The following is a 27,872-nucleotide window of genomic DNA, read 5'->3' on the forward strand; positions in this document are numbered from 1 at the left end:
CATACCAAAATTACCACATTACCATATGCAATTTCTTCATTATCATAAATATCAAAGAGAAAATCAAATTTTAAAGGAAAGCATACCACTTGTAGTTAAACCCTAACACTTTTTCTCAGGTAAAAAAAAACACTCTATACATCTATACATCAGGTATAACTGCCAACTAGTTTAGGACCCGATTTGTGTTAAAACTTTCGAGATGTGACTTGAATGCCAACTATACAAAGTTCAAGTTGTAAGTGAGCCCAGCCCAATGATCACGGAGACTCTGGACTTCAGGAAACAGAGGGCTCAGTTATCTTCAGGCCAACAATCCCAAGAGCTATGCAGGTCGACCATGACGGCGTTGCTGTCCCGGTTCAAGCACACAGAGTGGCAATGAGGCAGCGCATCCTCTCTTCGTCAATGCGCACGTGGTGCAGTTTGGGGTAGGCCAGGAGCCTCTGCAGTGGCATGCAAAACTTATCTCCTTTGCAGAAGGGCTTGGGAGAGTTTTCTATTCGGGCCTTTTCCGCCTCCGTGAAGACTGCTCCCAGCAGCAGGGGCGAAGCCGCGGCTGAGGGCCCCGGGCCCCCTTCTCCTCCCTCAGCATCCGCTGCTGCTGCAACCTCAGGTGCTCCACTTGGACCAGCAGTTCCCCAACCAGCACAAATTTGAGCACCCTTTCCTGCTGCAAGCTTGGGTAGGTGGTCGTGGAAACTGCTCTGACACACACTACTCAGCTGCCTTCCCACTGTTTCTTCTGAAGACACCTATCTGGGTACAATATCTAATATGCTCAGCTCCGGCTGGTGGTGTTCCTAGTGAACTCCACACGGTGGTTGTAGCGGTGTGCCACTTGTGAGGCCCAGGTCTGAAACTCCATTCTGCTCCTCTCAAATTTATGATCTGCATCCCTTAGGGTCACTGTGGGGAAAAGGGGGTTGAATTTCAAGTTTGGTGTGCTGATGACAATCATGGTTGGTGACAGGTATCCAAACACCACTTCAGGAAATCTGGCTAGATCGTCTAAATCCAAATGTTCTATTAATTCAACACATGTTATCAAGTCAAATCCAAGCAAATGAGAGTCTCTCTCCACAACAGAGCCATGACAAGGTGACAGTCAAATCTAGATCTCGGGGTTTTACAAACTCCCCCAAATAAGGAGACAAATAATGCCCATTAGACTCAATTTTTCCTCATTGATATCTACCCCAACAAGCAGTTGAATGCATGGGTAGACTTTCAGCAGACTTAGGAGTTTGGTATCACCACATCCCATGTCTGCAACCTTCTTGGGTTCATGGCGATCCACTAAATCTTTAACGAACTGATACCATTGTTTGTACAATGGAGGTTTAAACTTTATTACCTTCTCTGGACAAACTTCTTTAAAATTATCATCAAGCACACTGTTGTACAGTACGTTGTTTTCTTCCACTTCCATTTTGTAACCCAAGCTTCGTTAATGCTTATTTTTACTTCTGTTGTTATTATTATTATTATTTTAATGGCGATATGTCCTTCAAGGCCTCTGTCTTTGGGGAATTATCAGCAGCAACTCAGCTGGACGGCGGGCAGCATGGCCCTTCCCCACGACGACACGACGACAGAGGCAGCAGCGCTGCCGGCGCCAGGCTCTGGCGGGCTGGCCCCCTCTCACTGCCCGGGGGGCCGCCCGTCCGCCCCAAGTATGTAGAACCTTTAGCAACAGGATCTTACCATCTATTCCCGGTGGATCTTATCATCTATTCCAAGAGTCTCAGCAATGGCCTATATTGTTTTGAGGGCATCAGTGACCTCCCTGGCCAACAACTCACTGGAAAGTATCCCATCCCTGGCACTGAAAATTTTCTAGTAACAATCTATGGCTTCTGGGTGTAGGTTACTTTTTGGACAATGTTTTTTGGTTTTTTGATTAGGGTTTCACTCTATTCCAGGCTGACCAGGAATTCACTATGTAGTCTCAGGCTGGCCTTGAACTCACAGCACTCCTCCTATCTCTGCCTCCTGGGTGCTGGGATTAAATGTGTCCCACCAACTCCCAGCAATTCTCTATTTGCCTGTTTCTCTATCAAATAAATAAATACCCCGAGCCTTGGAAATTGTGATAGGGATGTCTCAGTGATGAACTCACTTCTCAACACTGTGGTGCCTTTTTTCTTTTGGTTTTTCAGGGCAGGGTTTCACTCTACCCAGGATGACCTGGAATTCACAATGTAGTCTCAAGGTGGCCTTGAATTTATGGCAATCCCTCCTACCTCTACCTCTCAAGTGCTGGGATTATAGGCATGCACCACCATGCTCATCTATGGTGCCTTTTGAGTCATCCCACTGGTCATTGCCATCTGATAAGAGAAGCTTCTATAACCAAAAGTGAGTGTAAGCCGGGCGTGGTGGTGCACACCTTTAATCCCAGCACTTGGGAGGCAGAAGTAGGAGGATTGCCATGAGTTCAAGGCCACCCTGAGATGACAGAGTTAATTCCAGGTCAGCCTGGACCAGGGTGAGACCCTACCTTGAAAAAAAAAGCACACCAAAAGTGAGTGTAGCATAATATGTGGATATGGACATTAAGAAAATTGCTTTGAGGGCAGTTTGGTGAGCATACTATAAGCATTTAGCCAGACAACAGCAGGCATTATTGCCCCAGGGCTCGTGACCTCCCCTTCCATAGGATTTTAACTGAGTTTTCGGTACCAGGTATGTAATCCCTATAGTGGAGCAGGCCTCCAGTCCAATTAGAGAACAGTTGTTTTCCCCCATAACGGACATGCCACTCCTGCACTAGCTGGCACATTTGACCTGGCTGGCCAGTATTAATGCTTACAATGTCCACTGCTGTTTATCACTACTGATGACTTCTCTCTTCCATATGGTTGCAAGCAGCATAGTTTTTTCCAGCTTTCTGTCAGCTGGTCTACAGGGAGGAGGTTTTCAGCTTAGCTCCAGTTTGATTTCTCAGTGATCTTGCAGCCCAAGCATGTGGAGTCTTCAGCAATAGTGTCTTACCACCTATTTCTTTTCTTTTTAAAATTTATTTGAAAGCGACAGACAGAGAGAACGAGGCAGAGGTAGAGAATGGTCATGCCAGGGCCTCCAGCCACTGACAACGAACTCCAGTGCGCCCCCTTGTGCATCTGGCTAACGTGGGTCCTGGAGAATTGAGCCTCGAACCAGGGTCCTTAGGCTTCGCAGGCAAAGTGCTTAACTGCTAAGCCATCTCTCCAGCCCCTTACCATCTATTTCTAGTGGGAAACCAAGATCCCTATTATAGCTTAGAGCTTTAGGAGGGAAAGCTTTACAAGAAGGGGAACAAAGGGAAGGAAGGATGACCTAGTTCTTGCTCAGTGAGGCAAAAGGGGGTTTAGAAAACCTTGTACTGGGCTAGAGAGATGTTAAATCTACATAGATATATTTCCTAGCTTTAGTTTATAGTTTCTATATTTTAAAAAAGTACGTTTATTTGCAAGCAATGAGACACAGAGAGAATGGATGCACTAGGGCCTCCAATTGCTGCAAATGAACCCCAGATGCATGCACTACAGTTCCCCAGTACCCACGTAAAGCCAGATGCACAAGGGGGGCACATGCATCTGGAGTTCGTTTGCAGTGGCTGGAGGCCCTGGCACGCCCATCCTCTCTCTCTCTCTCTCTCTCCCTACCTATTTCTGTATATATCTCTCCCAAATAAATAAATAAAAATAATTTTTTAAAAAAGTTAATTCCATTGCTTGTCTAGAATTTCCATGTGACTAGAGCCTGGACAACCTTGACCAGAGAACATGCAGCATATTTACAATTAGCAGCACCTCGGTTGTTCACCTACCTAAAAGCAAAGGCTCTAACAGCGAACCCTAGCGGCTTGGACGCGTGACTTCCGGCCGGAAGAGGCGGTCTGGCGCAAGGCGCAGGCGCAATCCCACCCCTCCGGCCCTAGCCAATGCTGGCTGGAGCGGGCTGGCGGGAGCCGCGCTGCGCCCAGCTAAGTGGCGGACGGTATGGCTGTGCGGCGTGGGGCGCTCATCGTGCTGGAGGGCGTGGACCGCGCGGGGAAGACCACGCAGGGCCATAAGCTGGTGGCCGCGCTGTGCGCCGCGGGCCACCGTGCCGAGCTGCTGCGCTTTCCTGGTGCGTGCGGGCCGCGGGTGGGTGTCTATGCTGGCTGCAGGTCTGGCCCTTCGCTCGCGCCTTTGGGTTAGGGGTTTGTGTGTTTTAGCAGCTGTGATCGAATTTAGGGCCTACTTACTGCATGTGAAACTCGCTCCCGTGCCTGAACTACATTTCTCACCATAGTTTTAAAGCGTCGACCCTAAAAGTGCATATGATACAACCGGGAGTGGTGGTGCATGCCTTAAATCCCCGCAGTAGGGAGTCAGAAGTAGGTAGGATCATCGCCTGTTTTAGACCACCCTGAGACTACATAGTAAATTCCAGGTCAGCCGGGACAAGAGCGAGACACTAGTTCCAACCCCCGCAAACAAAATATTTCACATGATTGATTAAAAAAAAAAAAAAAAAAAAGCAGACAGGGAAGATGGCTTAGAGGTTAAAGGCACTTGCTTGCAAAACGCCTGATACCTAGGTTCGATTCCTCACTAATCACGTAAAGCCAGATGCACAAAGTGACACATGTTCATCTGCAGTGGCCTTAAACCCTGGGGAGCCCATATTCTCTCTCTTTCCCTCCTTCCTTCTCTCCTTTCCAAATAAATACATAATATATTACATATAATTTATAAAAAGCAGGTAGAGAATTGGAGGAAAGCTTTCTTGGATAGTCAGATCTTAAAGCCAGCCAGTCCACAATCTTGCAAGTACTTCCTTTGAAGTCACATGTCTTTTTCCCTTAAGTGTTGTCTTGATGCCTTCACATTGGTGCTTTCTCAGGGAATCTTTAGTTTCAAAGATTTGTCCAAACCTGCCTAGACGTTTAGCAGAGTAAAATTTAAAGCTAGACATGAGGGCTGGAGAAATGGCTTAGCTGTAAGGTGCTTAGCTATGAAACCTAAGGATCCAGGTTCAATTCCCCAGGACCCACGTAAGCCAGCTGCACAAGGTGGTGCATGCTTCTGAAGTTTGCAGTGGCTGGAGGCCTTGGTGTACCCATTCTCTCTCTCTCATAAATTAAAAAAAAAATTTAAAGCTAGACATGAGTACAAGATGAGAAATTCAGTGGTAACTGTCAGCTAATTTGAAGTGCTAACTTAATTTTTTCTTTTTCTAGAAAGATCAACAGAAATTGGCAAACTTCTGAATTCCTACTTAGAAAAGAAGAGTGAACTGGAGGATCATTCCGTGCACCTGCTTTTTTCTGCAAACCGCTGGGAACAAGTGTAAAAACTGACCCCCTGCCCATGCCCCAGGCATTTTTCTGTGGAGCTTGCAATTCTTGATTTTGAATTACACTTGAGGGCAGAAGGCAGGAAGTGCCTCAAAGGTGACAAGGTTCTTATCTCTGGCCTGGAATTCACTGTGTAGCCCTGGTTGGCTTATAATTCATGGCAATCCTATCTCACCTTTTCAAGTGATAGCTCTTATCCCCCCCCCCCCAAAGTAGGGGCTTACTCTAGCATAGTCTAACCTGGAATTCTGTAGCTGCAGGCTGGCCTTGAACTCACAGTGATCAATCTCCTACCTCAGACTCCCAAGTGCTGGGACTAAAGGCAGGCAGTGTTAGAAAAAATCAGAAGCAAGTAGGAATATTTATGGCAAGAGAGTTAGACTTTATTGGAGGCAAGTTAAGTCATAGAGGGACACTTTATATATCAGCAGTAGGGACTCTGGGAATGTGAGGTGTCTGTGTAGCATTTGATAAGGGTGTTTTTTATCAGAAAGTTGGATGGTGTTGACAGGGAAAGGAAGGGAGAAGGATCAGCAAGTGTGAAGGAAGGGAAATTTTTTGAACTTTGCCAGGTATCTATGTCCTTTGGGACACAGATAAATAGTAGGAAACAGTCTTCTGGCAGACTTCTTGGTATCCAACAACAGTATGTTGAATTCCTGCAGTTTGCTAACTTTCAAGGTGCCAACACCCCCCCACCCCCGTTTTAGTGTTGAGTTTTAAGAGTGTATACTTTGTGTATTTGGCATTTATTAGATGTAACTTTTGCACATATTTTCTTCCATCCTGTATCTTTTCCTTTCACTTATTTGATAGTATCTTGCACAGTAGAAATTATTTATTTATTTATTTATTTCCCCTTTTTATTTATTTTTTATTTTTTTAATTTTTATTAACATTTTCCATGATTATAAAATATATCCCATGGTAATTCCCTCCCTCCCCACCCCCACACTTTCCCATTTGAAATTCCATTCTCCATCATATTACCTCCCCATTACAATCATTGTAATTACATATATACAATATCAACCTATTAAGTATCCTCCTCCCTTCCTTTCTCTACCCTTTATGTCTCCTTTTTACCTTACTGGCCTCTGCTACTAAGTATTTTCATTCTCACGCAGAAGCCCAGTCAAAATTTTTTTTATTTTATCGAAATTCAGCTTGTCTCTCTCGATCTTGTCCTTGGGGTTGCCAAACCTAGGGCCATCCAAGTATTCTTTTAGGAGTTTTTGATTTATTTTGATTTTCATTTTAGTAGTTTTATAGTTTTGCATCTTATATTTAGGCCTGTGGTCCATATTAATTTTTCAAGAATTAAGATCTGGATGTGAATTTGTTCTTTTGCATGTGTACCTGTACCAAGACCTCACTGTGTATCTCAGGCTAGTCTGAAACTTGGGATCCTCCTGCCTTAGCTTCCCAGGTTCTTGGATTGCAAGGTCTAACTGAAAATACTTTTCTGGGGGAGAGGGGGGGATCCTGTGCTAGGCATTGAACCTGTGGCCTTTGTACATGCTAGGCAAATGTTCTACCATTGAGCTATATTCCCATTCCTTTAAAAGTACCATTTTGCTCCCTCATACTGCTCCCACTCCTTTGCCAAAAATTAGTTAACTGTAGTTATGTGGTATCTTTTGCCATTTGGAGGTCCCCAGTGAACTGGGGCAAGGGGGTACATGCCTGTAATCCTTGTACTTGGCAAGCTTCAGACAGGATCAAGAGTTGGAGGCCATTCTGGCCTACAAAATACTGTCTAGCCCCCTGCCCAAAAAGAATTGACTACTCCTAGTGAGATCGGTTAAATAGGAAGAATCTAACTTCTCTGGCTTTAGTTATTCTTTTTGCTAATGCAGGCCCCTTGTCTATCTGCATCTAAAATCTTGACGTCATGGGGATAATGATGGGCCTGTGGTATTTGGTGGGTACCAACCTTGGCATCATGTCCCTTCTTGTATTTGCTGTCCAGGCTGGGAAGCATGAGCATCAGTGTTTCACCCACTGGCTACCCCATGCCCCTTGCTCTGCCTGGGCTCTGCTCAGACAGTTAAGAATGTTGTCCATCCCAGTGGTTGCCTTTTTCATGTTGGGCTCTCCTGCAGGTGCCAGTGTGCTAAGCATTGAACCTATGGCCTTGTACGTGCTAGGCAAATGTTCTACCATTGAGCTATATCCCCATATAGCTACAAAACAGAAGATCCAGAGATTTCTTAAATGAAAATAAGGCTACCAATTTATGTTAAAATCATTCATTGTTGGGATAATTTGAGCATGATAATTAAAGGTCTGTGAGACCAGTTGCAGGGCTCAGGAGCCTTCTGTTTTTCAGGCCATTAATTAAGGAGAAGTTGAGCCAGGGTGTGACCCTTGTTGTGGACAGATATGCATTTTCTGGTGTTGCCTTCACCAGCGCCAAGGAGGTAAGTGCTGTATGGCCTCTTGGGATGCCAGATATTGGCTGAGCTGTTCTTTATTCATAATGTCACTGTCTACACAAGTAGTTTATGTTGATTTTCCTCTTTGGAGCCTGAGGATTTTTTTTTCCAAGGTAGGGTCTCGCTTCTAGCACCGGTTGACCTGAAACTCACTACGTAGTCTCAGGCTGGCCTTGAACTAACAGTGATCCTCCTCCCTCTGCCTCCCAAGTGCTGGGATTAAAGGCGTGCACCACCACACCTGACTGCTGCTGTACACAAACTCCAGATGCACATGCTACTTTATGCATCTGGCTTTACATGGGTACTGGGAAATCACATCTATGACAGGCTTTGTAAGCAAGTGCCTTTAACTGCTGTACCATCTCTCCAGCCCCCCAAGAAATAACTTTATGTTGGTGGGAGAGCCATAGTTTAGATGGGGGTCTGACTATAGCCAAGGTTGGTCTCATACTTGCAGTGATCTCTTACCTCAGATACTATGCCTAGCTAAGAAATAATTTAAGGATAATCTTATATAAAAACAGATAACAGAAGCTGGAGAAATGACTTAGCTTTTAAGGCCTTTGTCTTTGAGGCCTAAGGACTCAGGTTCCATTCCCCAGTACCCACGTAAGCCAGATATACATGGTGGCACTTGTGTCTGGAGTTTGTTTATAGTGGCTGGAGGCCCTGGCATGCCCATATTCTCCTTCCTTCCCTCCCTCTGACTCTGTGTTTCAACCCCCCACAAATAAATAAATTAATAAAATAAAAACAGATGGCAAACCTGACATGGTGATATACACCTTTGATCCCAGCACTGGGGAGGCAGAGGAGAATTGCTGTGAGTTTGAGGCTTGCTTGGGACTACAAAGTGAGTTAGTTCCAGGTCAGCCTGGGCTAGAGTGAGACCCTACTGTGAAAAATATCCCTCTCTTCCCCCAAAATAGTTGAAATATTTTTTTTAAATTTCTTTTTTACTTATTATTTTTGGTTTTGTTGTTTTTTTTTTCTGAGGTAGATTCTCACTCTAGCTCAGACTGATCTGGAATTCACTATAGTCTCAGTATAGCATTGAACTCATAGGGATCCTCCTACCTCTGCTTGTCAAATGCTGGCTACCATGCCTGGCTTCATCCATCCATCCATCCATCCATCTATTTTTGGTGGTGGAAGCTGAGTGGTTTTATTGACAGCAGTGCTGAAGACTCCAGTCTTAGAGGTACACAGGCAAGATAAGACTTGAACTAGGCTTTATGTTTATCCTTAGATTTCTTGGATGCAAACTCCACATCCTTTTTTTTTTTTTTTAAAGTTTTTTATTTATTTATTTGAGAGAGAGAGAGATACAGAAATAGGCAGGTAGACAGAGAGAATGGGCACGCCAGGGCTTCCAGCCACTGCAAACGAACTCCAGATGCTTGCACCCCCTTGTGCATCTGGCTAACGTGGGTCCTGGGGAGTTGAGCCTCGAACCGGGGTCCTTAGGCTTCACAGGCAAGTGCTTAACCGCTAAGCCATCTCTCCAGCCCTCCACATCCTTTTAAAAAAAATTTTGTTTGTTTTTATGTATTTATTTGAGAGTGACAGAAAGAAAGAGGCAGATAGAGAGAATGGGCACACCAGGGCCCCCAGCCATTGCAGATGAACTCCAGAGGCATGTACCCTCTTGTGCATCTGGCTAAAGTGGATCCTGGGGAATTGAGCCTTGAACCAGAGTCCTTAGGTTTCACAGGCAAGTGCTTAACCATTTCTCCAGCCCTCTTTTTAGTTTTTTTGAGATGGGATCTTGATCTAGCTCAGGCTTGCCTCGAACTAATTCACTGTGTAGTCTCAGGCTGGCTTTGAACTAACAGAGATCTTCCTACCTTTGCCTCCTGAGTGCTGGGACTAAAGATGTGCGCCACCACACCTTGGCCACATGGATTTGTTTTTTTTTGTTGTTGTTGTTGTTTTGATTTTTCAAGGTAGGGTCTCACTCTGACTCAGGCTGAGGCTGACCTGGAATTTACTATGTAGTCTCAGGGTGGCCTCGAACTCACTGCGACCCTCCTATCTCTGTCTCCCAAGTGCTGGGATTAAAGGCGTGTGCCACCACACCTGGCTTGAATTTCTTACATTTCTGCTGACACTTCCCAAGTGCCACCACACCTGACTTAAATTTTTACATTTTGTGTATATGTGATATGTGTGTATGCATGTTCTTATTATGTGTGGGTACAGGTGTAGGTTATGTGCATGTGTGTATGAAAGCCATAGATTGATATTTGGTGTATTTCTCAGTTGCTCCCCGCCTTATTTTTTTATGTTTGTTTGTTTATTTACTTATTTTCTGAGGTAGGGTCTCACTCTAGCTCAGGCTGACCTGGAATTCACTCTGTAGTCTCAGGGTGGCCTGGAACTGATTCTCCTACTTCTGCCTCCCAAGTGCTGGCCTTGTTTATTTTTGTTTTATTTGTTTATTTATGCATTTGGTTTTTCAAGGTAGTCTCTAGTCCAGGCTGACCTGGAATTCACAATGTAGTCTCAGGCTGTGCTTGAACTCTCAGTGATTCTCCTCTACCTCCCAAGTGCTGGGATTAAAGGCATGTGCCACCACGCCTGGCTTCTATAATTTATTCATTTGAGATAGAGGTAGAGGAGAGAGAATGGGCACACCAGGGCCTTTAGCCACTGCACACCAACTCCAGGCACATGTGCCACCTTGTGCATCTGGCTTACATGGTTACTGGGGAATTGAACCTGGCTCCTTAAGCTTCACAGGCAAGGGCCTTAATTGCTAAGCCATCTCAACAGCCCTCCACCTTCTTTTTCTGAGGTAGGTCTTATAATAGAACTCACTGATTTAGCTTGATAAGCTAGCCAGTAAGCTGTAGCCTCAGCATTTGGATTGCAAGTGCACAATACCATGTCTGGCTTTTACATGGGTGCTGGGGATCCAGTCCTCAGGCTTTTGCAGCAAGTGTTTTACCCAGTGAGCTATCTCCCCATCCCCAGTTTTTACCTGTGTGTAAGCCTGCTTTAAGGAGTGTTGGGTCCTCCCATCAAGAAGCAGATGATGTCTGGTAATGTCTTTTTTTTTTTTACTTTTTTTTTTTGGTTTTTTGAGGTAGGGTCTCACTCTAACCCAGGCTGACCTAGAATCCACTCTGTGTTCTCAGGGTGGCCTTGAACTCATGGTGATCCTCCTACCTCTGCCTCCCGTGGTAATGTCTTTTTTAATAGTCCTTGGTGATGACCAATCGCAAAGTGGCAACCTTTTAATTCTGCCATTTTTTCTTCATGTGTTAGTTGGAGTGCTTCCCCCAATGAACTATTTGGTTTGTGTAAGGATGACAAGACAGGCCAACAGTGGAGGTCCTCCTTGGTCATTCTCCAGCTTATTTTTGAGATTGTCTGTCATTGAATCTGGACCTTACTGATTCATCTAGGCTAGCTGGCTAGCAAGCCTCAGGGATCTACTTGTTGCCTCCTTCCAAGCACTGGGACTACAGGCACATACTGCCTTATCCAACTTTTTGTTTGTTTAAAGTAGGGTCTCACTAGCCCAGGCTGACATGGAATTCATTCTGTAGTCCCAGGCTGGCCTTGAACTTATGGTGATCCTCCTACCTCTGCCTCCTAAGTGCTGGCTGGGATCAAAAGTATGCCATCAGGCTGGAGAGATGGCTTAGCAGTTAAGCGCTTGCCTGTGAAGCCTAAGGACCCCGGTTCGAGGTTCGGTTCCTCAGGTCCCACGTTAGCCAGATGCACAAGGGGGCACATGTGTCTGGAGTTCGTTTGCAGAGGCTGGAAGCCCTGGCGCGCCCATTCTCTCTCTCTCTATCTGTCTTTCTCTCTGTGTCTGTCGCTCTCAAATAAATAAATAAATTTAAAAGTATGCCATCACACCTAGCCAGTTTTTTTTTTCTTCCATGGGTGCTAGGATCCATACTCAGGTTCTCATGCTTGAATAGCAAGCACTTTACTGACCAAGCCATCTCCCCAATCCTGATCTTGCTCCCTTCTGAACACATGGTCCAGAGTTGTAGAGAAGTCCACAGTAGGAATGTACATGTACGTGCAGAGCAAACCTACAATGTCCATTAGTGCATTTTCAGCAAGTCACACCAGAGAAAGAATTTAAATTTTCTAAGATAGCTATTGCTGTGTAATGAATAATTCTCATTTCTTGGAACCTCCCAAAATGCAGGACATTTTTTTCCTTTTTATTTTTTTAATGACTTGAAACAAAAGATCCTATTCAACTTGCTTTCTCTTGACTGTTGGGTTCTTGGTTGGCAGAATTTTTCCTTGGATTGGTGTAAACAGCCAGATGTGGGCCTTCCCAAACCTGACCTGATCGTGTTCCTTCAGTTACAACTGGTGGATGCTGCAGCCCGGGGAGAGTTTGGTTGTGAGCGCTATGAGAATGGCATGTACCAGGAGCGGGCACTGCAGTGTTTCCACCAGCTCATGAGAGACACAGCTTTGAACTGGAAGGTGAGTTAAAACTGCAAACCAGGAGCCATTGAGAAGTGGCAGGAGCCTACCCCTGCCAGCAATGGGTGCTAGTGTTAGTTCAGCTGCTGCAGTTTCTGATTTTTCCATCTGTTAAATCTCAGAACAGCTGTTCTAAGTGTTCTATGCCATTTTTGTTTTGTTTTGTTTTATTTTGTGGGTCTAGGCATGGAACCCAAAGCCTTACCTACCATTAAGTTATACTGCCAGCCCTGTGCCAGCAAATTCTAATCCCTATGGGTTTTGCAAAACACTGAGACTTGCTGGGCGTGGTGGTACACACCTTTAATCCCAGCACTTGGGAAGTAGAGGTAGGAGGATTGTTGTGAGTTCCAGGCCCACCTGAGATTAATTCTAGGTCAGCCTGGGCTAGAGTGAGACCCTACCTCAAACAAAAAAAAGGGAAAAATACTGAGACTTGTCCCTTGCCTGGTAGACCAGGTGAGTTTGAGGAAATCAGCAGGAAATATGATCCTGTAAACTCACAGGATGCTTTCAGACCCAAGTCCCAGCACACTCCTGCATCTTGTTATGTGCAAAGCTTTAGCCATGTGATATTCTCACTCAAGTCTTGAAAGCTAAGTCACACTTTACCTTCGGTCTTTATTGTCACAGGAGATTCTTTAGTGTACTGGGTCTTGGATTATACTTGGGAAGTGCTGTGAAAAAGTGGAACTTGCTGGGATTTTAGGGTCAGACTTTTCCTGTGCTCTGCCCATGCTGTGACTCCTTCCTGGTCTCCCTGATGATTCTTGTCATACTGCAGGTGCTGTCTCCTCTAGCCACACCTGGGGCTTTCCCCCTAGGGCTTGCCTTTCCTGTTGTCATACAGAAACAATGCAGCTGTGTAGGACAATCTTCATTTCCAAACACACAGAAAGCAGACCCAGGTTGACAGACCCATACTGTGCAGTTTCCATATACCTTAAGAGTTGCCTTCAAGCAAGCTGTAGCCTGTCCTTACTTGTCAACTGGGAGACAGTTGCTCTGGCTTGCTTAGGAGCAAGGTGGACAGTTGGCATATGCCATTTTTTTCTGTGTCTGTGGTAGCAGGTATGCAGGCTGCTATTACCAAGTACACCATCCAAGCCTAGGTCCAAAGTTGTAGATGTCGGGTCTCTGTAGGGATTCAGTTGGGCTTTACAGGGAAGGCCCTCGCCCACCTGAAGTCACTTGAATAGGAACAGAGGGAAAAGTGGTATAATGGTCTTTTTTTCTTTTTGCCTTCACTCTGGAAACAGGTGGTTGATGCTTCCAAAAGTATTGAGGATATCCACACAGAAATCCGTGCACTCTCTGAAGACATCATTCATAGCGCTGCGCAGAGGCCACTGGGAGAGCTTTGGAAATAAATCAGGAATCCCACTGCAAATGCCACTCTGCAGTCCTTCAGGAGACTTGTAGAAGGGCTCACCTGCTCATAATTCTATTCAGATTATACAATTTCAGGAGCTCTTTCCTGGCAGCAGAGACCTCCTGGCCTTCACTTATATGGAACCTTGGCAGTGTGGACACTAAGTGCAGTGGTGCTGTCTTCCTCTGCTGTCCTTAAGTCATTAATATGTTCCAGTTTTTTCTTATGGAACTTTAATAACGCTGAGCCATTCCATTAAGGTCATTAGAAATGGCAATTATTTGGGATTCTCTTGAATTTCTTGTAGGCAATAATAAAGTTTACCTAAAAATGTATGTGGAGGGCCTGAATTTTTAGATACCAAATGTGAACTGAGCTGACTTTCCCTGGGAATCTGGAGGTTGGCTATAGCAGTTACCTTCTCATTGCTGGGACAAAGCATTGGAACAGAAACAGCTTATGGAAGGGTTTATTTCCAGCTGATAGTTTCCAGAAGTGTCACTATGGCAGGGAAAGCATGGCAGGTGCAGACAGTGGGCATCACACTTTCATCCACAGAGAGGAAAGATGATAAGCTAAATGAAGTGGGGCTGTTAACACTCCAAGGAACCTCCTCCATCAAGGCTGCACCCGTCCCTCAATTCACAAATTTTCCTGACAGGACCGTCAGCTGGGAACTAAGTAAGAGGCTTAATCATAACCACATGAGGCTATGGGGGGCCTTCTATATTCAAACAACCATATTGGCCTTGCCTAATCAAGGGAGTCCAGCCAAGGGTGTGACCAAGGTCACAGTCATATTCTAAATACGTTAACTTCACTGTTTTGTTAACCCTAGAGCTTTTCATTCTATCCTTTTAAAAGATCTCTAAAGTAGAATGATTTGTTGCTATTTCCTGGCAGAATCTCCTATACAGAGCACCCTGAGAGCAGAGTGTTAAAAATAGAAGACAAAGAGCCTCCCATAAAACAAGAATGTGGTCTCTATATAGATGGGATTAGATAAAGAATCTTGAAGTGGGTCCAGTGTTGTTTTAGGGGTCTTTTAACAGGGCAGGGCAGGATTGTGAGGTACAGCCTTTTCAGGCATGATGTGCAAGGAATGCAGAAGCCTCAAGACACGAAGATGCTGAATATGTGTTCTTGTAGCACAAGGAACCAGCCTTACTGACAACATGGTCTGGACTTCTGTCCTCCAGGACTGTAAGAACAAGTTCAAACAGCAGAGTATGTGGCAGGTAGTCACACCAGCAATGCTTTTCTGAAAAGTTGGCCTTAGGCTGCTGCTGCTGCATTCACTCTTGAAAAATCACACCCAACAAGGAAAAACAAATATACACACAAACTTTTCTACTGAAATTTATTATTTGCTATTAAGAACTGCAAACTACACTACTAAGAATGAACAGCCTCTTCAGGAAGTCTTTCTCAAGCCATGAGAGAGCTCCCCCAAATTGTGTCCCACGCGTCCACCCTTGGTACCAACAGCAGGAGCACAGCAACACAGTGGCCACTATACTCATGAGCAGACTCTGGAAGGAATGCAAACTGTTCCCACCATCCCTGCCATCCCATCCCACCTAAAGCTAAGGGAGAGGGTGTGAGAGTGAAAGCAGGAAATAAATTACATCAACACTTGGGTGGCTGTGGTGTTCACTGCTACTTTGGTAGTCCACTTAGAGCTGCCATGTCTGGGACACACCAGGGAACAAGTGCAGCTCCTCAGAAAGGGCTTTCAGGGAAGGCGGTAGTGGCCACTCCATACTGCCAAACCCTGTTCCCATCTCCTTGCCTCCTTCTAGGATGGGCAGCAGAACAATGATGCAAGGTTTAGGGGTCCAGGAAGGCTGGGTTAGAAGGCAGCAGGTGTTGAAATGAGTGCTGAGGAGGGTATGGACACTTCAACCACTGACACCAGGAGCCAAGCCTGCCCTGCCCAAATGTCTGTTGAACCACAATGCTGAAGAACACTCACCCTTTTGCCCCAAACCATCTAACACCTCAGTGAACCAGGAGGGTAGTTCTGAGAAGGGCTACATGGAGAAAGGAAGGCAAGGGCAACACGTGCCACCCCACCAGTGCCATCCTTCCAGTGAGCATAATGTTACGAGCAAAGGGCAGTTCTGCTCCCCTCTTCCCAGGGAAAAGCTGAGTGGTAAGCATGTAACAAACAATGCATCTTAAATGCAGCAACCCCTTCAAGGAGACAAAAAGCTCTACCCTGAAGGGTAAAGCTCTGAGGACCATGGCTCCAGAAGACACTCCAAGGACTTAGCTGCCCAATAGCTCAGATGTCCATGCACACTAATATCTTTGGATTTCCCATGTGCCCCACTGGAATATTTCTCTCTCCAAAAGCAGCAGCCTTGTTAATTCTTTCCACATTTTCTCCCACTGAGGTAGCCCTTGATAAATCACACTGGGCAAAGGGGACACAGTCCAAAGCTCACCCTGCCCAGCAGCACAAGGCCACAATGTGGCTGTCACTGCACAAACCAACCTATAGATCTTCCAAGACTAACCTGGAAGGTGCCCAGAAATTCACGTCTGTTGACCAGCTTTAATTCCAAAGAAACCACAGTCCCAGATGCCCAGGAGAAAGGACTGAAGCTGATGTGCTGACCAGGGCTGGCAGTGTCAAACAGAACTCTGGAAGTTCCTAACCCACTGCTCTGGGCCTCCTGATGGGCAGCTCCTTATGAGAAAGGGTCCTGAAATATGTTCAGGGTTAGGCAGTCTAACTCCAAGCAGTAAGGCCTCCAGGCAGCGCAGTCCTCAGTCCACAAGCAGAATGGGCCTTCTGGACAGAGGCAGGGGTGGGCTAGGTGAATGGAATGCAGTGGCACTGAGCACCCAAGGCAGGTCTGGGTCCTCAAAGCGCCTCAGCAAGGGCCGTGGGGGCCATCTCCCAACCCTAGGATTTTCAGAGGGACAAGATTTCAAAGTCTTCATCCTCAGAGTCAAAAAATCTTTCCAGTCGCTCTACTTCAGAAGAATCTGAAAAGGAACAAGATAAAACTTCATCAAACATCTCTTGGGCTGCTGTGTGGTGATGATGAGGAAGAGATCCTAAAGGAGCAGGATACATTGGGACAGGCCTTCCCTGCCCTGTAGCCCCCAACCAGCCTTTTTTTTTCCTGGTTTTTCTGAACACGTAGGAAAAGGTCCAGCCTCATGAGCAGGTGACAAGACCCTGTAGCTGCTGAGGGATGGGAGCTCTTTAAAAGAGAACAGAAGCTCACTCCCACCTGCACACACACAAGAGAAGGGAGCCCAAGTATCAACCTGGGCAGATGGGGAGAGGGAGCATGCTTACCCTCTCTATCTAGTGGCTTTCATGGCAGACTATCATCACAGCCTTTTGTGCAATCATTACAGTGCCTGAAGAGCCCATAAAGTTTACTTCACTCCAGAGTACCCAGGGAGAAGTGTGGGCAGAAGAGCAAGGTGGAAGATTCTGTAAACTCAGAACTAAAGGGGGGCAGGAGCTCCAGAGTCAGTCTTACACACAATCCTTAATGGTTGAAAGCAAGGAAACAGACCCCAGGGTTTGAGGTAGGCACATACTACACACAACCCAGAGAAGAGCTGGGGAGGGGAAGGACCCCACCCAGACTTGGCCCTGCAGCCTCTACTCACCTAAGGACAGGTTCAGGACATCAGGACAGGCCAGATGGGAAGGTTGCTGCTCTACCAGTTCAAACATGGGCAGGGCACCTCCAAGCAGAGACAGCTGTTAGTGAGACATAGCTGTTAGATATATGCCAATGGTCAGTATGCCCCAGCCGGCAGATGCTGGCACAGTCAAAAGGAAGGACCAGCTGCCACAGCTATGGAATTACATTTATTATCCCATTTCACAAGTGAGAAAATGGAGGCAGTTTCCAGACTAGGTCAAACAGAACCCATCATAGTGATCAACACAGCACAGCCCTGACATCCATGTGCTATCCTACTAGACATGACCACAAAAAGGATATGGAGGACAGCAACAAACATTGAGAAAGGCAGCCTTTGGCACACAACTCACCACTATACCATAACCACATGAGGCAAGTAAACAGGCCTGAAACCCCACCCTAAAGTCAATATGTGATACCTGTCCCTAAGATGGCCAGTCATGACAAAGTCAGAAGCAAATGCCATTTGATGAGGCACACCAGATAGCCTGCCCTGTTCAGTCTGCTGAAATGTAGGAGGCAGGGACAAAACTCCCCATGCAGCCAGTGGAAGGTTTCAAGTACAGGCTGTGTGCCAAGATGTTTCTTCATCCTCCTTTGCCCCACTGTATCCTCAGACATTTCAGACTGGCTTTGGAAAGGGGATAGCTACAGACCTTTTTGACTCGCTGACACCAGTCGTTAAAGTCGTCTTCAGTCTTACAGAAAAACCCCTAAAATGAAAATGACCATGAGAACAATGACCACATCTGGATTGAGCTGGATTGAGCTGGAGGGTGGGATCTACAGTCTTGCTGCCTAGATGCAGCGTAGCCCCTATCACCTTTGGGAACTCTGGCATGCACTTGCCAACACACACCAAGCTTATCAATATTTTTAGGCTATCTTTTTTTTTTTTTTTCAAAGTAGGGTCTCATTCTAGCCCAGGCTGACCTGGAATTCACTCTGTAGTCTCAGGGTGGCCTTGAACTCACAGCAATCCTCCTACCTCTGCCTCCTGAGTGCTGGGATTAAAGGCGTGCTCCACCACACCTGGCTTTTTTTTAGTTTTTTGAGGTAGAGTCTCACTCTGGCCCAGGCTGACCTGGAATTCACTATGTAGTCTCAGGGTGGCCTTGAACTCATGGTGATCCTCCTACTCTGCCTCCCGAGTGCTGGGATTAAAGGTGTGTGCCACCATGCTCAGCTAGACTATCTTTTAAACAGCTTTCTGTACTCAATTCTTCAACTCTACTCAGGCTCTACAGAATAATTCTATCCTTTTCTCATTGCTTTGATTTACCCAAAGAGTGATACCATTTTTTGAAGCTTCATTGGCTTTGAGAGGATTAGATAGTTTATACTGATTCACCAAAGCAAAGTGAAGAGCTCTTCCTGTTCATTTTCCTCTTGGTGGCAGGGGAAGTTGGCATGAAATTCTTGTTCTAGAAACTAGCAGCAAGGGCTGGCCTGGAACTTGCTATGTAACCTCAGGCTACCTGAATTTGCAATTCTCAGGATATCATTCTCCCTAGTACTGGAATTACAGGTGTGAGCTACCATGTCCGGCTCCCAAAAGTTATTCTGACAAGATGACAGCCACACCACTAATTAAGTGAGCCTAGCCAGGCATGATGATGCATACTAGTGACCCCAGGACTAGGAGGCAGAGACAAGAGATGTATGTTTGAGGCCCATCAATATCATGAGTTTCAGGCCAGCCAATGCTATGTAGTAAAATCCTATCTCAAAAAAAAGGACCCAGTACTGAGGCAACAGTCTTGGATGTAGAAGCCCTACCAAGCATAGCTATACTTTTGTTTATTTATTGGGGGGGGGGGGGACAGATACATAGAGAGAGAATAGGCATGCCAGGGCCTCTAGCCACTACAAACAAATTCCAGACCCATGTTCCACCTTGTGCATCCGGCTTGCACGGGTACTGGGGAATCAAACCTGGGTCTCTTAGGCTTTGCAGCCAAGTGCCTTAACTGCTAAGCCATCTCTCCAGCCTGTTTTGTTTTTTAAAAACACTTTAATTTCTTCTTTTTTAAAAAAATAATTTATAGGGCTGGAGAGATGGCTTAGTGGTTAAGCGCTTGCCTGTGAAGCCTAAGGACCCCAGTTCGAGGCTCGGTTCCCCAGGTCCCACGTTAGCCAGATGCACAAGGGGGCGCACGTGTCTGGAGTTCGTTTGCAGTGGCTGGAAGCCCTGGCGCGCCCATTCCCTCCCTCTCCCTCTATCTGTCTTTCTCTCTGTGTCTGTCGCTCTCAAATAAATAAATAAATAATGAACAAAAAAATATTTAAAAAAATTTATATAGCCTTTTTGTGTGTGTGGGTTTTTTGGGGTAGGGTCTCTCTTTAGCCCAGGCTGACCTGGAATTCACTATGTGGTCTCAGGGTGGGCTTGAACTCAAGGTAATCTTCCTACCTCTACCTCCCAAGTGCTGGGACTAAAGGCATGTGACACCATGCCCAGCTCCCAGCTTTTTAAAATTTTAAACTAACTCCAGAAGCATGTGCTACCTTGTGCATCTGGCTTATGTAGTTACTAGGGAACTGAACCAGGGCCATCAGGCTTTGTAGGAAAGTACCTTAACCACTGAGCAATCTCTCCTGCCCTTGTTTGTGGTTTTGCGGTACAGTTTCACTTTAGCCCAGGCTACCCTGGAACCTACTCTGTAGCCCCAGGCTGGCTTCAAAGTCATGGTGATACACCCACCTCAGCTTTCCAAGTGCTAGGATTATAGGCACGAAAGCCAAGCCCAGCTTACACTACTGCACATTTAAAGCTGTACTTTCTGAAAGTTAGTCTGTAAATACAATTAGTAGGGAGCCTGAAAACAACTAGATTTACAGATACTAAAACAAACGGATGAAAGAAAATACATGTGAGATGGGTAGAGTTCAACTGAAGCACTCTCTCTCATTCTGAAAATACTGTCTGCTTTCCCCATGCTTTAGTCCATACACATAGAGACCTGAAGATGGAAGGTCTGTCTGCATTGCTGCTTTCCATATAGTAGGAAAAGAAAGTGATTCTACTGTGTGTTCTTTTTGGTATCAGCTTCCAAAAACTAAGACTGGGGCTCAAACTCTACTCTCTGTAACTGATAGTTTCCATGTGTTCCACCCATCTACTTGTAAGAGTGACTGCCTTCTTCACCTTAGTGCAAGAGTTTCAGTCACTGAGAACCGTAAAGGCACACTCAGTATTTTAGTTAGGTGAGGAGTTTACCAGTGGATTCTATAGGAAGTCTGGGCCACTGAGTTCTAGCCTACCTTCCCCATTCTTACCACCCTCCCCAGGACATAGAGGGAGGCATGTGTGTGATAGGAAGTGTTGCTGGGTCCTGTGTCTATGAGACTGTCTCATGTTGGGACCAGATTGTCCTGTTCTCTATCATCAAAAGCATAATGTCTATGGTGTGTAACTGATTGGTGATGACTTCCCCAGACATGGCACTGTCCACATTCCTGTTTTTTTGGCCTCTTTCCCCAAATACATTTTGGATAGCAGGTTTACATAAACCAAACAGCAAAAATTTCCACTATATAACCAAAAAGGGAGATGAAGATCCTCATTTGAGGGAATCAACTCCCAAATACATTAAGTAAAAAAGACACACACACACAGTGCAGTCAGGTAAGTGGCTCCAAATGGCTGTCACTCAAGTTTAAAAAATATGAGAGGGGCTGGGGAGATAGCTTAGCAGTTAAGTGCTTGCCTGTGAAGCCTAAGGATCCTGGTTCAAGGCTCGATGCCCAGTACCTACGTAAGCCAGATGCACAAGGGGGCACACGCGTCTGGAATTCGTTTGCAGTGGCTGGAGGCCCTGATGTGCCCATTCTCTTTCTCTCTCTCTCTGCCTCTTTCTCCCTGTCGCTTGCTCTCAAAGAAATAAATAAGAAAAAATATTTAAAAAAAAGTATGAGAGGGAGCTGGAGGGAGGGCTTAGCGGTTAAGGTGTTTGCCTGCAAAGCCAAAGGACCCAGGTTCAATTCTCCAGGACCCATGTTAGCCAGATGCACAAGGAGGCGCATACAACTGGAACTTGTTTACAGCGGCAGGAGGCCCTGGTGTGCCCATTCTCTCTCCCTCCCTCCCCTGTCCTTTCTGTGTCAAATAAATAAAAATAAAAAATAAATATTTTTAAAATTTTCTTTTTTTGGTTTATTTTTATTTATTTATTTGAGAGCGACAGACAGAGAGAAAGAGGCAGAGAGAGAGAGAGAGACAATGGACGCGCCAGGTCTTCCACAGTCACTGCAAACAAACTCCAGACGCGTACTCCCCCTTGTGCATCTGGCTAATGTGGGTCCTGGGGAATCGAGCCTCGAACAGGGGTCCTCAGGTTTCACAGGCAAGCACTTAATTGCTAAGCCATCTCTCCAGCCCATAAAATATTCTTTAAAAAAGTATGAGAAAGCTTGGGAGACAGACATAGGATAGCTGTGATTTTGAAGCCAGACTGGGACTACAGATTGAGTTCCAGGTCAGCCTGGACTAGAGTGAGACTCTACTTCGAAAAAAAAAGTAGGGGAAAACATACACCCAATATCTCTCTCTCTGTCTCTCTCTCTCTTCTCTCTCTCTCTCTCTCTCTCTCTCTCTCTCTCTCTCTCTCTCACACACACACACACACACACACACACACACACACACAGAGTCTGACCCACACTATGGATATGAAGGCTATTCATGAGGCAGATGGTCTCTGCAGAAGAGGGGCTGAAAGACATTTAATTTTTGTGGCCTTGGGATTATAAACCATGTTACCATAACACCCCCAAAATGCTGGAAAAACTACAAAAATCTGAAGGTTTTCCTTTACATCCTACAACAGGGTTTGGCACAGAACAACTGCCTAGAAACCACATAGCTGGAACACACCACAGCAATGGATGGGTCAAGCTCCCCGATGCCCATTCTACAGGGAGGGTGCTGGCAGTGGAAACTCTCATCAGGGATAAAGCAGCTGTCAGTCAGCTCCACCGCAGGCTGTGTCGTGTGAGGATCCAGGTAGATGAGCTCCTCACCTGAGCAAGACAATAGAGAAGTCAGAAGGCAGCTGACTGCAACTGGGCAGGGGACAAGTGAGTAGGTATGCCAAGAAACATCTAGACCCATCTTGCCAAAGCCAGAACATCAAAGAATTGAGAGCCACATGGGCTACTTAGCATGCAGGCAATTGGGAAGCACAGCCCTTAACAGAACACACTGCTTGTCCACTGGTAGCCCTGAGTTAACTACAGTGGGTAAGATGGAGTCAAAGGAGGTGGCAGCACTACTCCACAGAAGTAAACACACTTCCGTGGGGTAGACAGATCATCACTGTGGACCAATGGCATGCAAATATGACTCACCAACATAACCAATGAAATAGTGGGCACTGTTGGGCTTCCCTCCAATGACCCCCAGGGACTGAGGCATCATGAAACAGTGCTGTGGGAGAGAGGAGGAAAGGCCATTGGCATACTGGTCCTACTGCAGCATGTCAAGAGGAGATTCCTGGAGAATCACAGACATTCCAACACAGCTTGCAGGCAAGAATACATGGTTCTCTACCCACCACTACAGGCAGGTGCCCATGGCCTGCAGCAGCCTAGCTGAATGACAATAAGAAAACAAGAAAAACATGAAGACAGCTTCCAGTCCACCTAGGCTCAAGGTATGCCTGAGAATCTTCAGGGAGGAGAGGTGATAACTGGACCTGCTTTTAGAGAAGCAAGCAGGTATAAGCAGGAGGGAGATGTGATAGGCAAATTAGAAAGGTGGCTTAGCCAGACATCAGTCTTATTCATTGGGCAAGAGAAATGGAAGTAGGAGTCAAGTCAGATGAAATAAGAAATATATTAGAAGTAGAAGTGACAGAGAGGGTCATACAGAGGCCTATGGCATGGAGTGTCCAAGCAAGGGTGGTCAGAGACCTAGAGGGAAAGGACAAGAACAAAAGAAGTAAAGGATTTTAATTTATTATTTATTTATTTTGGTTTTTCGAGGTAGGGTCTCACTCTGGTCCAGGCTGACCTGGAATTAACTCTGTAGTCTCAGGGTGGCCTCGAACTCAACAGTGATCCTCCTACCTCTGCCTCCCGAGTGCTGGGATCAAAGGCGTGCGCCACCATGCCCGGCTTAAGGATTTTAATTGCAAGCCATGTTACTATTACGTACAGTGAGGATATCCAGTGTGAACCCTTGGTCTATAGTCACAGTTAACTGGAATTTGAAGAAAGGTTTTCTCTTCTATTTCTGTGACATGAGGAGGGGTATCAGAGAAGTGAGTGAGTAATTCCTGTGATATGGGAAGGCATGTCAGAGATAGCCTTCCCTGTGAGGTGAGGAGGGTTGTCAGAGAAACAGGTTCGTAGTGTCCCAGAAATCAATGTCATTGGCTACCCTAGATAGATACACAGCCCTCTTCCTCATGAGTCTATCCAATCTCTAGAGGGATATCCAGAGAAGGTGTCCTACATACGGCAGAGACCCAAGAGGGATGACAGGCCTGGAGTGCAAGGCTCAGAGCAAGCTGCTTGGTCCTGAGGACTTTTTTGTTTTCAAGGTAGGGTCTCACTCTAGCCCAGGCTGACCTGGAATTCACTCTGTATTCTCAGGGTGGCCTCGAACTCACAGTGATCCTCCTACCTCTGCCTCCCAAGTGCTGGGATTAAAGATGTGTGCCACCAAGCCTGGCCTGAGGACGTTTTATATAGTCCCTGATGTTTTATCTAACATCTGCTCTAAGGCCTTTTTGTCCTCACTTGAATCAATAGATGTACACCCCCCCTTTCATAAACTGTTTACATCCCCCCACCCCCAGCCAGCCAACAACACCCTGAAATCAATGGAGGACTAGGAAAGAAGAATCCCAGGACAGGAGCTGCTCTCAAGACTCACCTTCAGTGTCTCCACATAGGCTTCATTGATGTCTGTGAGCCCCAGGCGCAGAGGGATGAGAAGCACCAGTGGTCTCCAGGGAGATGGCCTGTGGTTAACTTCAGCTCCAGCAGGGAACCCATTACAATGTTGCTCAGAATCTGCAGGAAGCAAAGCTGCCCCTGCACAGGGAAGGCTGGCCTTGCACAACCTTCCTGGAGGGGAAAACATTCTTTTCATGGGCTAATCAGAGGCAGGGAGAAGTACTCCCTAAAAAACAATCAAGTCATCATAATGTAATACTAAATGGTGCTAGAAAGCCAGGTTTGGTGGCTCATGCCTATAATCTCAACACTCAGGAAATGAGACTCTGGCCCAAAATTAATTAAATAAAACGAAATGTCCCCAAATCCTGCCAAAATTTTTCTGAGCATATTCAGTGATTTTCATTGTGAAATAAAGATGCAAAATAGTGTAAGAATTCATATGTGCTTTAGAGAAAAATAAAAGCAACAGCAATGAGGTCTATAGCCTGGCCAGAGCCAGCTCTCATAGCATCGGGGAACAACTTTTCATCCTTCTTTACTGTTTCTGTCTAAGTGCACTGAGTATGCCTTCAAAAAACACATTAACTAGGGGTCAGGTGGTAGCATAGAACACACCATCCTACACTCACAGAATGGGTAGGGAGTACATAGCAGGAGCCAGGAACACTTCCCCAGTGCTAGAAAGAAAAAAAAAAAAAGCATGCTCAACAACAAAACATGACAGAAAGAGGGTCATGACATAGCCAACCCAAAAGGGTACATCAGCCAAATGCAGACAATATGAGCATCAAGATTTCTAACACTGAATAAGAAAAAAAAAATACCCACGAATTGACAAACAAATTGATAGTCTTTAAAATTTAAAATTGGAAGGAAGGAGCCAGGCATGGTAGTGCATGCCTTTAATTTCAGCACTCTGCAAGGCAGAGGAAGGAGGATTGCCATGAGTTTGAAGCCACCCTGAGACTCCATAGTGAATTCCAGGTCAGCCTGGGCTAGAGCAAGACCCTACCTCAGGGGGAAAAAAAAAAATACAAACAAACAACAACAAAAAACAAAAAGAAGAAGGAGGGGCTGGAGAGATGGCTTAGCGGTTAAGCGCTTGCCTGTGAAGCCTAAGGACCCCGGTTTGAGGCTCGGTTCCCCAGGTCCCACGTTAGCCAGATGCACAAGGGGGCGCACGCATCTGGAGTTCGTTTGCAGAGGCTGGAAGCCCTGGCGTGCCCATTCTCTCTCTCTCCTCTATCTGTCTTTCTCCCTGGGTCTGTCGCTCTTAAATAAATAAATAAATAAATAAATAAATAAATAAATAAATAAAGAAGGAAGGGCTGGTGATAGATTCAGCAGTTAAGGTGCTTGCCTGCAGAGCCTAAGGACCTCAGTTCAATTCCGCAACACCCACGTAAAGCCAGATACACAAAGTGGCACATGCATTTGGAGTTAGACTGTTACCTACAGGCCCTGGTGCACCCATTCTTTCTCTTTCTCTCTCTCTGCCTCTTTCCCTCTCTAAAATAAATCAAATGCGTTTTTTAAATATATGATAAAAATGGAAGGAAGAGAGAATACATCTTTTCAGGAATGCCTGTCAGGAGGTTGGGGAGATGGCTTAGCAGTTAAAGGCACTTGCTTGCAAAGCCTGCTGAGTTCGATTCCCCAGTACCACATAAAGCCAGATGCACAAAATGGCATATACATCTACAATTTGTTTTCAGTGGCAAGTGGTATACCTATAGTCTCTCTCCCTCTCAAATAAAATTTTTAATGCCTGTTAGTCTATATGTAAAGAAAGTCAACTTGGGAAAAATCATATTTAAAATAATTTTTTGTTTATTTTTATTTATTTAAGAGTGGCAGGGGCTACAGAGATGGCTTAGCGGTTAAGCACTTGCCTGTGAAGCCTAAGGACCCTGGTTCGAGGCTCTACTTCCCAGGACCCATGTTAGCCAGATGCACAAGAGGGCGCACGTGTCTGGAGTTCGTTGGCAGTGACTAGAGGCCCTAGCACACCCATTCTCTCCCTCTCTCTCTCTCTCTCTCTCTTTCCCTCTCTTGTCTGTCACTTTTTAAAAAATATTTTTATTTATTTCAGAGCGACAGAAAAAAATCATATTTTCAGCTGAACATGCAAAGAAACACCTCAGACAAAACTCACCAATGTAAATCAACAACAACAAAATAGGACAAAAAAAAAAATCACCTCTAACTGAGTGGGGAGATGGTTTAGCAGTTGGCCTGATGTTCTGGGTTCAGTTCCCCAGTACCCAAATAAAGCCAGATACAAAAAGTAGCACAAGTATCTGGCTAGGGTTTTCAGTGGCAAGAGACCATGCCATGCCCGTACACACACACACACACACACACACACACACACATATGCATGGCTGCACAAATTTTTTAAAGGGGAAAGGTATCATTAAGACAAAGACACCACACTCCCCAGGTAGCACAGTATGGCATCATAATGGGACACACTAACATTGGCCTGACACACCACATAGTGGTGGTGTTTAAAATGTTTAATTTAGGGCCTGGAGAGATGATGGCTCATTGGAGAAAGTGCTTGTCAGGAAAGCAGGAGGATTTGGGTTTCGATCTGTAGTACCTATGTAATATACCAAGAATGGTGGCACATGCCTGTAATCCCACCACTAGGGAGGTAGAGACAGGAGGAGGATCTCTAGGTCTCACTGGGTAGCTTCTCTTGTCCAGTTGGCTCAGCAAGAGACCCTGTCTCAAAGAGTAAGGTAGAGAGCAACTGAGAGACCTTGTCTCAAATGATAAGATGGACAGTGACTGAGGAAGATATCCAATGTTGACTTCTAGCCTCCATATGTACATGTACATGTGCATACAAAAACCAAAAAGTTAACTCAAATCTAACCTTAAGGAAACAGATAAATTCAGTTTGTGGTAGATTAACTGAACTAGATTCTTCAAAATGTCAATACTACAAAAACACAAGAACTCTCTAAATTAAAGAAGACTAAAAGTAGTTAGAATTCACTGAACATTTAAAAAAATATTTTGTTATTTATTTGAAAGGGAGAAGGAGAGGGAGGGACAGAGAGAGAGGGAGAAAGAAAGAGGGCGGGGGAGGCACAGGATGAGGGAATGGACATGCCAGGGCCTCTAGGTACTGCAAACGAACTCCAGATGCCTGTATCACCCTGTGCATCTGGCTTACATGGGTTCTGGGGAATTGAACTTGGGTCCTTGGGTTTCACAGGCAAGTACCTTAACTGCTAAGTCATTTCTCCAGCCCTGAACTTTTATTTTATTTTACTTAAGAGGGAGAGAGACAGAGAATATGGGCGCACAAGGGCTTCTAGCTCCTGCAAACAAACTCTAAATGCATGTGCCACCTTGTGCATCTGGCTTATGTGGGTTCTGAGGAATTGAACCTGGGACGTTTGGCTTTGCAGGCAAGTGTCTTTTTTTTTTTTTTTTTTTTTTTTTTTTGAGGTAAGGTCTTGTTCTAGCCTAGACTGACCTGGAATTCACTATGTAGTCTCAGGCTTGCCTTGAACTCACAGTGATTCTCCTACCTCTATCTCCCAAGTGCTGGAACTAAAGGCGTGCACCAGCATACCGGCTCACTGAACTTTTCTGCAGGCTTGAAATAGCTCAAAATAGTTAAGAAGAAAGGATTTAGGGAGGGAGATTATTTTAACTTTGTCTAT

General features: G+C 45.5%; 2 protein-coding genes and 1 pseudogene across 6 annotated transcripts in view; 1 reads left to right on the forward strand and 2 right to left on the reverse strand.

Annotated features, from left to right (window-relative positions):
* Positions 1–294: 294 nt before the first annotated feature.
* LOC101605564 lies at positions 295–1,461 on the reverse strand (annotated as a pseudogene).
* A 2,466-nt stretch (positions 1,462–3,927) lies between these two features.
* Positions 3,928–13,938, forward strand: Dtymk (deoxythymidylate kinase). 4 transcript variants are annotated; one of them, XM_004667804.2, is made up of 5 exons: positions 3,964–4,116; positions 5,213–5,321; positions 7,662–7,752; positions 12,034–12,231; positions 13,491–13,938. In XM_004667804.2, exons 1-5 carry the CDS (start codon positions 3,987–3,989, stop codon positions 13,599–13,601), a joined length of 639 nt encoding a protein of 212 aa, XP_004667861.1. In that variant the 5' UTR covers positions 3,964–3,986; the 3' UTR covers positions 13,602–13,938. The 4 variants fall into 4 exon arrangements, 2 of the variants coding, with proteins under 2 accessions (XP_045003489.1, XP_004667861.1); XR_006636795.1 differs by lacking the exon at positions 13,491–13,938 and having other exon boundaries at positions 3,934–4,116; positions 5,213–5,425; positions 12,034–12,083; XM_045147554.1 differs by lacking the exons at positions 7,662–7,752; positions 13,491–13,938 and having other exon boundaries at positions 3,928–4,116; positions 12,106–12,208.
* A 1,008-nt stretch (positions 13,939–14,946) lies between these two features.
* The window catches only part of Atg4b (autophagy related 4B cysteine peptidase), a 70,736-nt gene continuing 57,810 nt past the window's right edge, over positions 14,947–27,872 (reverse strand). For both annotated transcript variants that reach the window (XM_004667806.2, XM_045147536.1), the window contains exons 8-13: positions 24,164–24,357; positions 22,633–22,711; positions 22,160–22,305; positions 17,940–17,996; positions 17,243–17,336; positions 14,947–16,600 (exon numbers count right to left, since the gene is read on the reverse strand). In XM_004667806.2, the coding sequence (XP_004667863.1) occupies positions 16,527–16,600; positions 17,243–17,336; positions 17,940–17,996; positions 22,160–22,305; positions 22,633–22,711; positions 24,164–24,357 (644 nt within the window). In that variant the 3' untranslated portion in view covers positions 14,947–16,526. The remainder of the gene's footprint in view (positions 16,601–17,242; positions 17,337–17,939; positions 17,997–22,159; positions 22,306–22,632; positions 22,712–24,163; positions 24,358–27,872) is intronic.

Source organism: Jaculus jaculus, chromosome 4, assembly GCF_020740685.1.
Source record: "Jaculus jaculus isolate mJacJac1 chromosome 4, mJacJac1.mat.Y.cur, whole genome shotgun sequence".
Taxonomy (NCBI): domain Eukaryota; kingdom Metazoa; phylum Chordata; class Mammalia; order Rodentia; family Dipodidae; genus Jaculus; species Jaculus jaculus.

Bases quoted from the DNA above. Each gene is read 5' to 3' on its own strand.
- Dtymk (XM_004667804.2), top strand. From the start codon at position 3,987: ATGGCTGTGCGGCGTGGGGCGCTCATCGTGCTGGAGGGCGTGGACCGC. The intron at 4,117-5,212 runs GTGCGTGCGGGC...TTCTTTTTCTAG, and splicing joins CGAGCTGCTGCGCTTTCCTG to AAAGATCAACAGAAATTGGC. The intron at 7,753-12,033 runs GTAAGTGCTGTA...CTTGGTTGGCAG, and splicing joins CCTTCACCAGCGCCAAGGAG to AATTTTTCCTTGGATTGGTG.